Here is a 12,092-nt window from a genome sequence, read left to right as displayed (position 1 = left end):
AAACGATGCAACCATGAAGTTGAGACACTCTGTCAGACTTCAAAAGCGAATGAATTCTCCTTCAGCCAATTGACTTTAATCTAGATTTAGAGCCTATGACGAATTGATCGCAGTGGCAAAAAAGTCTATATACCTAAAAGCATCATCTATCGTGTGTAATTATCCGAACGATTGATTCATCACATAGAAGAAATACCGTTGCTAAGCAAAAAAGGAAAACTACAAGGACCAACGAATCGCAGAAACGTGATATATTCTGTTTCACTCTCCCATTCGTTTATAAAACAAGAAAAATAAGTAAAGAGGACAATGTGGATTGATTTTGAATTCGTTAAATCTCATTTTAATCCTGCGTAGCATTGTTCTTTGATAAATCTTTGAAAAAATATATTGGAATCTTCTCTGCCTGAACAACAGCCAGTACCTAGGTCAGGGTGGAGCCAAGGTGGTTTATGGATGTCACAGTGACATCCTCTGGCTCTTGCGCCGGGATGTTTCACCACGTTGTCCCACTGAAGAATCCAAGCGCTACTCGGATCCCATATCCCCTTATCCATGCTTGGAAATTTTTTTAATCCACGTCGCGAGCATCTGTGCTCGTTTGAGACGATCATCTTGGTACTGTTATTTATTTATTTACACGCTTTTTTACTTTGAACTGACCGCTGACCAAGGATCAGATTTGAATTTATTTCAAGTTTACAATTTTTAACACAGTTTTAATTTTTGTAAAATACAATAGAAAATTTCTTTGTTAAAAATGAAAAACTAAATACGATTAGACCATCGGTTCTACAGAGCAGCACACTGAATAAATGAAGTTTCTTAATGGAACTAAATATTTTATTGTCTAGCAGCCACGTTTGGTTATATTTCATGTGAAATACGGTGAAAGCTATGCCACATTGTATTCAATATTCCAGGCTAGAATCTAACAATAACAATTCAAGATTCAATTAAAACTTTCGCAATTGTCTGCACTGCAATGTTGAATTAATTTTAGGTATGCATTTTTTTTCCAATCTTACTTTTTTTCAAAAGTTGTTATACATATAAGGTAAGGAAAAAAAAATCTGCATGCAAGAATTTGCAATTCACAAAGCAAAAATTTGCTATTCCCATTTAACGAACAATTTTTCTAAAAATCTGACTCATTTTGGGATTTGGGTTTTTGAGGTCAATAATGTAGAATTTGAAACATCTTCTAAAACATCTTTATTGCAATCTTATTACAAAATGATAGCTGTAGGCGTAAGAGTGTAAAGTATTTTTTTTTTTTTTGCCATTTGATGTAATATTTCGAGTTCCAGTTGTCCTAAACAGATGATTCAAAAAGATTATTAAAATATGTGAGTATGGCTATGATCCAAACTATAATCATATCTATATTTGCAAACATTTGCGATTTCACATGACGTTAAATTGAAGTATTATTTTTTCACGTTTTTTTCATTACATTATTCCCTTAAGTAATTTCAATGGAACCAAATGAGACGATTGTAGTGCAAACCATAGCTATATTTATATATTTTGACAATTTTTGAATTTTCTGTCTAGGATACCTGAAACTTTAGAAATCCGGGCGACAGCAAAAAAAAAAAAAAAAAAAAAAAAAAAACAGCACGCTTTGATGCTTACAGCCACCATTTCGTAATATTTTGCAATAAAAAATTTTTGAATCAGTTCAAATTCTATATACCGCCCCTAAAAATCCAAATTCCAAAATTCTTAAGAGATTATTAGAAAAAAATTCTAGAAAATGAAATAAAAATAAAAACATGCGCTCACACGAGAATCCCCCCTTCAACGCTACCCTGTGTATAAAAATAGATATGCATTCATACGTGTGCATACGTATGTACATGTGTAAATTCGATACACGTGTATTCGATTGTTCTATCTCGACGGTACGGTGAATTAAAATAAAACGAGAAGAAACCGTTAATTTGAGGAATTGTATAATGATTACCTAGAGAGAAATAATGAGAGAATAGAAAATTAGAATATACAGCCTGTTCGTGACCCACGCAAGAAGAGTTTCTAAACGCGAGTTTCTACACACGTGAATAACTCGGAATAATAAGCGAAAAACAAAACAAAACAAAACAAAAAAAGAATGAGAAGTGAAAAGACGAAAAAACGCAATATTAAAATTACAGTGAACACGATCCTCGCAATCCGGTATTCTCATAAGAATAAAAAGAAGAAGGAATAAGTGAGAAAATCGTCGGTACTTATTACGCGGACGTCGATTGCTAAAACATCGTCGTTTTGCGTTCAAACATTGACGGAGGGGGGGGGCTATACATACTCCCTACTTGATCGTAATTAGCAAATGAGCATAAACATATGTATACCTGCATCATCGACAATTAATACCTGATGTATATCATAAGCAGATGTTACAAAGAAAGGCATCTCGTGTACGTAAATATGAATTATTCGATTGCATAGATACGAATTACGAATAGACGACGACGACGACGACGACGTTTCACATCGAGAGAGAAATATTTTCTTTATAGATTGCACAATAAAACATCGGTTTGAATCTACATACTTACAAGTATATATATATATATTATTATACTTTTTCTGTTATGCATAATTATAATAATACTTGTTGAATACGAGAAACATTCCTGAGGTTAAATTCACGCGTACGTGACGTCGCAGCAGCACATCTCGTATCATGATCATCATCATCCTCACATATAGGACAGGTAAATTTCTTCTCTCGATGTTATACGGGTTTATATTGTACCGCACCTATCGCTTGTCCCTTATGATTAATACATACACGCTAGGTATGATGTATGTACGTACAAGCTAGCTGGCTGATCAAACATTGCGAAACCGGCGCACACATCTGTTTTATTATCGGAAAAGAGACAATCCGCGGTTAATTTGATGAATATTTTGTCTCCGTAGATTATTTTTACCCACTCCTTGGCTTGCTGAAGAGAAATAATTGAGATGGGTTGACAGAAATGCGAATGAACTGAGCGCATATAAATAAATAAATATATACGGTTAAACGTGGTGTTTTGTAGTGGTGAGAGAAGCTTGATATGCCGTTATTATACTCAGGGAATTGGGCTTCGCATGGTATAATGAAAATAAAACAAAAAAAAAAAAAATAGTATAATACGAATACCGAGAACAGCAAGAATATAGTCGAAAAATCCCGTATGACAATTTTTGTTTTTTTTCCTAACTACGTGAGAGAACCATCGCGTCAATTATGCGGTACGTCGCGATGTCGATAAAATTCTGAGGTTAATAAACCTGTTTAGTCCGATAATACGTGACTAGAAATGTTGAAATTGCACGGTCGAAAGCGATGAATTTTACAATTTGCTGAACACAGAAGTCGAAAGAGGCTGACGCGAAAAAAAATCACAAAAACGTACATTTACACCCAAGCTGGTATGTAGAATTACGTATCTACCCAGCATTGGTTTGTTGTTTTTTCATCGTTCTCTCATCTTCTTTAAAGATATGCAAATCTAGCCGATACTAAACCGTATTTTCGGTATGTGGTAAAAGATAAATTATTTAACAGTCTTTGAAAGATATTTGATTAAAGCTGCCGGTTAAAAATTACTAATTTTTGAGAGAAACTCTTGCACATCTTCGTTCTATTTTTACACGCGTCGATATAGAATTATGACAATGAAAGGATACAATGTAAACAACACGCTGGTCAAGAATGTATTCGTCGATCGCCGTACGAAGCGGTGCAGAATAAAAAGAAGCCCGAGAAGACGAGAAAAACACCGCCACGCGTTATTTAATTCACAGATCGAATCGCGACGGTTTTGCGAACTCGAAATTGCACAATGAAAGCATCACTGAACGGTACGATTATCGCAATATGTAATTCGTGCATCATAACACACATGAATGGACAATTAGTCGCTGTACTGTTTGAACCTTAAAATTTCGACCTAACGAAATTCAATCATGCGACACGACGACGATCGCTGATTAATAAAACATATTCATACGATGCAGATTATTCGTGTAATGACTTAAAAATTACACAATACTGATCCAGATGAATGAAGATCACAGAGACGATGCAGTGATTTCGACTGATCGTTCTTCCGAAAATGAAATTTTCCCAATTATATTACCATGGAACCGATCGCTTTGAAAATGAGAAAATCTAGCGGGGTGCCCTGGACGATTTCGACGTTCGCGTACATATCAAAATAAAGCAAAATATTGCGATTTTGTAGAAAACATGCAATTTATTTCTGCGTCAAATAAAAATTAATTGCAGTGTTTTTGTTCAGAATTGCATACGCCATACAGAATCGCGCTTTTGAGGCATTATTCACTTTTGCGATACGTGGACTGATATATTTGAAGATAATAGACGTTGCATTGAAATCGATCAGGGCATCCTCTAAAATACGAGTATACAATCTGAAAAACGGTATTGATTATGCGAAAACTAGAAGTTTCATCCCCATCCACATACACACTCACAAAAAAAAAAAAAAACGAAGAAATTATATACCAATACGTATATACCAAGTGTCGGTGCAATGAATGATAAAGAAACAAAAGCTCATGAGTATAAATCACCCCCTAAAAATCAAAAAAAAAAACCCACCAATATATAAGAAAACAAAAACATTAGTAAATTATTCGGAAGTATGTATTATACGTAATATTTACACGAGAAAAGAAACATAAACTCGACCGGCCGAATCCCGCGATCAAACTGCGCGATGTTGAACCACGATCGGCGTGCGTGAACCATGTGCCAGGGACACAACGCTGCCGATGCGGATAGAATAACTAACGAAGAAGTATCACCGTGGTCCGATATGGGGGGAATCCCCCCTCCCCCCCCCCCCCCCGCCAGGCGTGGTAATTCACCGTACTTTTAGAACGGGGATATAAGTAAAAGGGCGGTGAGAGGAAAAGGGGGAGAAGAGAATAGGGAAGGACTTGCGTTGCATACGAAGGGGGAAGTTAATGACGCGTATGTCGTAGATGCATGCATAAGTGCATAGTATATGTATTTGTACACGTATGTACATCTCTCGAGGGTAGGGTGGTTGCAAACATTTGGATAGGGTAAAGCGAATATTCGTATGGTGGCCCATATACACAAATATATGTATACATATGTATACACACAATTCCTGCGTGGAAAATAGCGAATAGAGTATCGATTTTTCCTCCCTTTCATCTTCTTACCACCTTTTACACGCTAACATTTGAAGAATAGTAAAGGAATGATTTTATTCATTTATATTTGGGAAAAGAAATCTTTACATCTATGGCATGTACGGATTTTTATTCGATATCAAATCTCGTCAATCGAGATGGCCGCACCTTAATATAAAGTTATTCCAATTGTATGACATAATTTCCAATTGAGGGTAGATTCGGGAGCATAAGTATGTACTTTTAGACCATAATATTAAGATTTGTATCAAATCTTAGCATCTTAGAAAATAATATCATTTGAGAATTATTAAAAAAGAATTGAACGATTTATTTTATTTAATGCAAGCTTGTGAGAAGTATCAGAGTTTCTCTCATTCTATGCTTTTTCCATTTCCCCATTCTTTTGTGAAGCTGATTATTTCCGCAAACATTCTTAGGACTATACGTTACACCTATATATACTTATGTGCAGTCGTAAAATGATAATTACAAATGTTACGTAACAGAATTCGTAATTATACATATACAAAGATATGCAAAAATGAATAACTTGCCTTCGTAGAGACATTCAATGATCTGATTAGCATAATTATGTAGAATTGCAAGATTAGTGCGATACATTCTTCAGTGTGGTTAAATATTTTCACACAGACTTCCACGTATTGTGAAATTTTAGGTTCACATCATGGAACAGATATATTTGATTAAATATGAGTTTCACCCTTGGTATATATCCTTAAATTGAGTTTCTTGGAGGACTGTTCATTTTTATAAAGTTCGGATAATTACGTCACGATGGAACTAGTCTAATCAATAAGTTACCAGATTAAGCACAATATGTATGCATGAATTTTTTGTTCAATTTTCAATACTGTTTAATGGCTTTTGTAACAGTAATTATGTAAGGCACATTCAATGATACGTCACGTTTCTTAACTTGGCTATCGTCAGATACTTAACATGCTAAGGAGAAACGAAATTTGCAGTACGGGTGTGTCTGCATCCTCCTGAATAACAAAGTACAACCAACAAATCGGCGTTTCCTACTTTTATGTGCCTCTATTACGTTCTACATAACAAGCAGCCTATACAGCGACTGATTAAAATGTCAACTACGTGGAACGGACAAGAGGCTCGACATAAGTTACAAAAGGTAAAAAAAAAATCCGCCGTGTATTAATTCCATTTGAAGTATAAAATAATTCCTACTCAAAATCGCCTGATCAATATTTCAACAGATTTGCATCATTACCGCACGGGCGAAATTTTTTCGAACAAGTTTTTTCAACTAGTAATAAATATCTGTTGTTGAAATTTGATCACTTTTCAAATATTGTTATTATCATTATTCCTTTCCTGCGTTAGTACAAAGTAAGACGATACCGTGGGGGCCCTAGATTGATTTCATGAATGATTCAAGAAATCTATGCTGTCGTCGTGCAAGACGGTTCACTGAACATATGAGATTTGGTTATGTAACTTGGAAGGTGGGCTTGGCAGATCAATTACATCGGATCAACTCTCTGCGGTAGGATGTAGGTATAATTCGCGAGTACAAGGAGAAGAAAAGATGTTTAAATCTGTACTCACCCTTTGACGACATCGCTGACGGTAATAAATCTCCCGCAGCTTTTATTTGATCAAACTTCTCGATTAGTAACAGCCATCTGAAATAGGTAAAGGGAAAATGTGAATTTTTTCGTGACAATAATTGTAAACAAGAATAAAAGGATCATGATTGGTTGAAAAAAGATTTAATATTAAAATACGGAACAATCATTGCATTTGAATTAAAGAAAATTAAAGGCAAAGAAAAACAGAAGAGTGAAAAATAATGAAATATCTAGAGATGCTAGACATACGTTTGATTCCGAGTTTTTTGTCGTGGCCCAAAGCTTTACCTGTTATCAAGATTTTAAGAACTATGCGAGCATTTATTTGTCGTGCAGAAAACAATATTAATTCAACACGAGTAATAAAAGCTTAAAACTACAGCTACATTTTCCATTCTTGTTATTTGACATACTTTGCCTGTGGCACGTTGTGCTTCTTTTGTAGATCATGCCGCAATCTTTCGCCAACGTGTCTGTAAACATGTGCCACAGTGTTGAGCGCAGTTTCCCGAACTTTTTCAGTCGGATCGGACAGAAGTTTGACTATGTTTGAAATAACTCCGGATAGTGCCATTTCGTCAGCGCCATATCTGAAACGAATCAGAAGAAGATAGTTGTTAATTTCTGGTTCATTATAACTATGCAGAGGGAAAAACCTACCTATATACTTGACAAATTCAACGCGCAAGTATTTTTTTCTCTAAGGTCATTAAACCAGCCATAATTCATTTTATCTTAATCTACACAAACGACTGACAACCGTGATAATTAGCTCAGAAGCATCGCTGATCGTTATCAGGACGTTAGGGCTTTGAATAACCTGGTTGAATCTTTCGGCTATTTTAAATCTGATTCTTGTACGTTTTAGAAAACAATAACTTCTTACTCGTCTAACAACGTTGTCAGGAGAACCAGACCTTCTTCTCTCAATTTGGCATTTTTGTGAGTGAATGTTGGATGGAGTTTATCTAAAAGTTGTTGAGCCGTTAAACAGCCTCGATTTGTGAGCTTGAGGAGAAGAAGCGATGCTTTTTCTCTCGTTGTGTCTTTGCTATCTCCTGCAAAGTAACAGAAAAATTTTCATGTATGTAATTTGTCTGAACGTTAATATCCAAATGCAACCGAAACTTTGTTTGTCTATTTATTTGAGCTACTTTATGCCGCGGAAATTGATTCAGCAAAATACGGATTCTGCATTAACCGTCTGAAACCATAGCGAGTTTTCCTCTAAACCATTTAGCTTTGATTAGATTAGATTCTATTCATTCGTTATCGATACATTCAGAGTGCGACAAGGAAATCGAAATACGGAAATTTGAGATTCTCAAACGTACTACAAAATATTTACGTTTTTTGTTTTAGAAATACATTTGCAACCAGAAGTTAGTAAACACTATCTTGTTTTTAATTTCTCGCTAGTAAAAAGGAAAAATGATGTATATCAACATAGTGATTAAATTCTTTTCTTATCGCTTACCCAATCTGTCGATTGTAGGCTGCATGATTGTTGATATATAAGGCTTAAAATCCGGGCCCATACGATCGGCAAGATAAGTGAGAGCGTCCAAACCATTTTGACAAACCTGGGGGAATGAAAAAACGTCTTGGAAAAATAATGTAAAATAAACGTATTTTGAATTGTTATTCAGTTAGTAAAATGATTATACACCTAATTACTAAGCATGAATTTAATCACATGTGAGCATTTAAATATAACAAAAAAAAAAAAGAATGAACGGAACCTTAATTGCCCAGCTTTAAGAGACAATTACTTTTACTTTATCTAATTAATTCTCGCGAAACAAGCATGTTTACTAGCTGTTTGTGGAAAAAATGAAGAAAAACAAGACAAACACGTGAATATGTTCGTTAAAAAATATTTGAGCAAAAAAGAAGAATAAAAATGTATGTGGAAAACGACAAGAGCCACTCCCCGATGATGTAATTGTTTGCATCTAGCACATGGAGTTGAGTTGGTGAAAGATGTGACGACCTTGTGAGAATTTTGTAAGTACGATTATAAAATATGCCAAAGAAGGACGAACTTGTAAATATTCTTGCCGAAAGGGAGATAATTTATAACAACATCTAAATTGCAAATCAAAATCTAATAATATCAAAATTTCACAAGGCAAGATCGATGATAATTTGATAGACAAAGGAAATTCAAAAGTAATAAGTCTACTTATGGGGATGATCAATAGCAGACAATTATGCTTAATGGCATAGACCGCTCAATTGTCAGCTCGAGTATTACAAGACCAGTCGAAATCTGAGCAGGAGCACAATGCTGCGTGGGGGAACGTTTAATGCATCAAATAAATGAGTACAATCTTGGTCAGCTAGAACTTGACGTGTGGGCGAGATTGTAGGAAAGAAGCCCATAGGCTATACTTTGATGAAGTTCGACGTTGTACTTGGTTTGCAAAAATCGTCAAACCACGTGGGAAGATCTCCGCAATACATGACATGTAATTAAATGAAAAAGCATAAAACAGAGGCGGCAAATTAGTATCTTTCTTCTTACAAGAATACCCATAAATGTTTTGATGATAAATTTTGGAGAATTTTTTATTTCGTGTTTAATTCCCCTCGCGGCTGTCCGACCCTAATAATAAATTGAAAGTTTGGGAATAATCGAAATGTGCAGGGGGAAAGGATGTGGTGGTGAAAAATAACGAAGGAAGATGCTGAATCCGAGAGGTGACACAGATAACAAAAATCAACGCTAAATATAGCAGTGAATGGTACATGTGGCAAGGCAACACAATACTACTACCTCTAGTCATGTTGGGTAAGGTGAATGCATGTGTGTCAAGATGTGTGCGAGATAGGAGATCATGATTCATGAATAATGTAAAACCTGTTCAATTTCATCTACCAGCCAGTGTCCAAGCGTGTGTGGGTTTTTATCCACCTACACAACTGCGAGCATCGTTTAGTAAGGACAACTCGCCGCCTTCTTATTGTTATAAAACGTCACAGGCGCTAGGACTCATTTTTCAATTTCGTGTACTCGGCACACATACTTTGCGATATGATGGCACGATTTATGGGCAATAAAATTGACCGCTGTTATTAATAAATTGTCACCTTGTTACCGTCGGTTACTGCACACGAACTTGAGGTCTAATTTTGACTACGATAACAATATTAAAACAAATGGGAAAGATTATCAGTTCACGATCGTTTTTCACCTACGTTTATTTCTACAATTTCCAGTGGATCGTGTTAAAAAGATGTTCGAATAACATTGTTTTCATAAATTTGGCTCAGACTGGGCTACTTCTTTTTCTAATGAAATTGTTTCTTCACTGATTCTGCGTAAATTGATAGATCAGATTTTATTATTCAACTAATTAATTCACTAATTTTGGTGTTTAAAATTCATCGGTAATTGCTGATTAAGTATTAGAATATTGAAAAAACTCTGTAGTATTTTGATGATAAAATCTGTCACCCAAAACCTGGATTACATTTAATACCCAGTTTAAAGTGGACTGACCAAATTTGCCATGGGATACTTTGACATACATGGTATGAAAGTTTTACCTGATCCACAGCCTGCAAACTTTTCTTTATTTTACCAGTCATGATTTATCTTGAAGGATCATTGAAGACTGTATTCTTTGTACGATATCGGGTGAGGAAAAATTAGTGAGGATTAAAAATTAAGGATGAAAAGCAGATGCTGAGGTACTAACGAATAGAATCACGCCCCTATTTTGGTCGACAACACATTTGACTCACCTTTGGATTTCCGTTGTGAAGCCAAGGCACGAGATTGTCTATGAAGAGTCCAATGTCCTGGCACTCGATGCTTTTATCATCGTCGCCGAGATACGTGATCAGCAAATTACCGACATTCAACTTCTTTTTAATATCCGTGGTAGACAGGAGTGGCATGAAGGCATCCATGTCTCTTGGATTGCCAGCCATTATTGCAAAGATTGTTTTTTCACCAGTTTACACAATTTTTTTAACTTGCACTACAACATTGTCATCAGATACACGCCAACGTGTTAACAAGTATCCTTTGTAAGCACGCACATCTCGCAACTAGACGCACACCATGGATTTCACTTTTTTTTTTTAGAAATTTCAAATTTACCTTTTTGTCGCTATTATTACAATATCACAGCTGTGCGAACATCCCTTCACTTCGTGTTGTTGTTTACTTCATCCTGTCACGGTCATGTGTATCTTTGCACTTGTTTCTTAATGAAACAACGCATCATCCTCCTGTAAAATATTACAAAATAATCAAAATTTGCCATTGATTCACTAATAAAGTACCGAAGCCATGGGCCAGTTTATTACTTTATAGATTTGATTATGTTTTTGCTTTATTTAGGAAAATTTTAACTCTGCATCGATATCAGGATCAGAAACATAATTAATTACGACTAATTCACAACCTAGGTGGTTAAATAATTAAGGCCGAATTTGCCGTACAGGTCACAGTTTAAACAACGGGTGTAACCCAGCTCAATAATAGACCGAATGTGTGAATATGCTGGTAGGAGAATTCTGCCAGAAGGAGTAAACGAAACGTGAATAGGAATGCATGCGAACGCGAGGTGATGATACGCGAGAGAAATATAATAATATCGTCGAGGTACATATAAGGTATGAATTTACGGCTAAAGTGACGTTGGTAAAAGACAATCTAGTCAAGTATTTGAATAGAACAGGAGCGAGAGAGCGAATAAGGGATAGAGAATATAAGAATTGACGAATCGAGCCTCACGATCAAGTTTGACGAAGGGCTAATTACCGGGTGTATTAAAAACGAGCTCAAACTCTGAGTAAAAGTGGAAAAAAAGCCACAAGAGAAAAACAAAATAAACACACAGTCACGCACGTACGCACGCATACACACACGCACACACACAAACACCCACACAGAGAGAAAAGCAGGGATACAACGAGAAAAAAGAAATTCGTCGCCGCACGAAAAAGACGGTGAGTAACCGTCACCAACCGTCACTGAAAAATGGAGCAAGGTATCGTGGAAGACGTTACGTAAAATATCCCGTCTGAAACTCGTACTTAGAACTGTTTACGGAGCGTTTCATCATGCAGAAAAGAGACTTACGTACCTTGGCTATCCCTCTTTCTATCCCGAACAGACTATTTAATATAAAGTTATTAGCTTTTGCTGCACCACAGAGCTTCGTTGACCATAGCTTCGGCTTCAGCTGTGAAACACCTCGCATCGTCCAACTACGGCGCTGGCGATTGCAGTGTCATCTCTGAGCGTCTGCGGGAACTAGGAATCGTGACGTC

General features: G+C 36.0%; 1 protein-coding gene across 18 annotated transcripts in view; it reads right to left on the bottom strand.

Annotated features, from left to right (window-relative positions):
- Positions 1 to 12,047, bottom strand: part of LOC107220306 (CLIP-associating protein 1-A) — a 28,255-nt gene extending 16,208 nt beyond the window's left edge. For 11 of the 18 annotated variants that reach the window (XM_046738628.1, XM_046738631.1, XM_046738632.1 and 8 more), the window contains exons 1-6: positions 11,906 to 12,046; positions 10,554 to 11,045; positions 8,281 to 8,386; positions 7,690 to 7,861; positions 7,217 to 7,393; positions 6,781 to 6,857 (exon numbers count right to left, since the gene is read on the bottom strand). In XM_046738628.1, coding sequence (XP_046594584.1) covers positions 6,781 to 6,857; positions 7,217 to 7,393; positions 7,690 to 7,861; positions 8,281 to 8,386; positions 10,554 to 10,742 — 721 coding nt within the window. In that variant the 5' untranslated portion in view covers positions 10,743 to 11,045; positions 11,906 to 12,046. Of the gene's footprint in view, positions 1 to 424; positions 932 to 4,689; positions 4,787 to 6,780; positions 6,858 to 7,216; positions 7,394 to 7,689; positions 7,862 to 8,280; positions 8,387 to 10,553; positions 11,046 to 11,221; positions 11,243 to 11,553; positions 11,575 to 11,905 lie in introns of those variants that run through there. The other 7 variants (XM_046738636.1, XM_046738637.1, XM_046738629.1 and 4 more) reach the window with 6 other exon arrangements.
- Between the last annotated feature and the right edge of the window lie 45 nt (positions 12,048 to 12,092).

This window comes from Neodiprion lecontei, chromosome 4 (assembly GCF_021901455.1).
Source record: "Neodiprion lecontei isolate iyNeoLeco1 chromosome 4, iyNeoLeco1.1, whole genome shotgun sequence".
Classification (NCBI taxonomy): domain Eukaryota; kingdom Metazoa; phylum Arthropoda; class Insecta; order Hymenoptera; family Diprionidae; genus Neodiprion; species Neodiprion lecontei.
The sequence above is the reverse complement of the archived record's forward strand: the minus strand, read 5'-3'. Positions and strand labels throughout refer to the sequence as shown.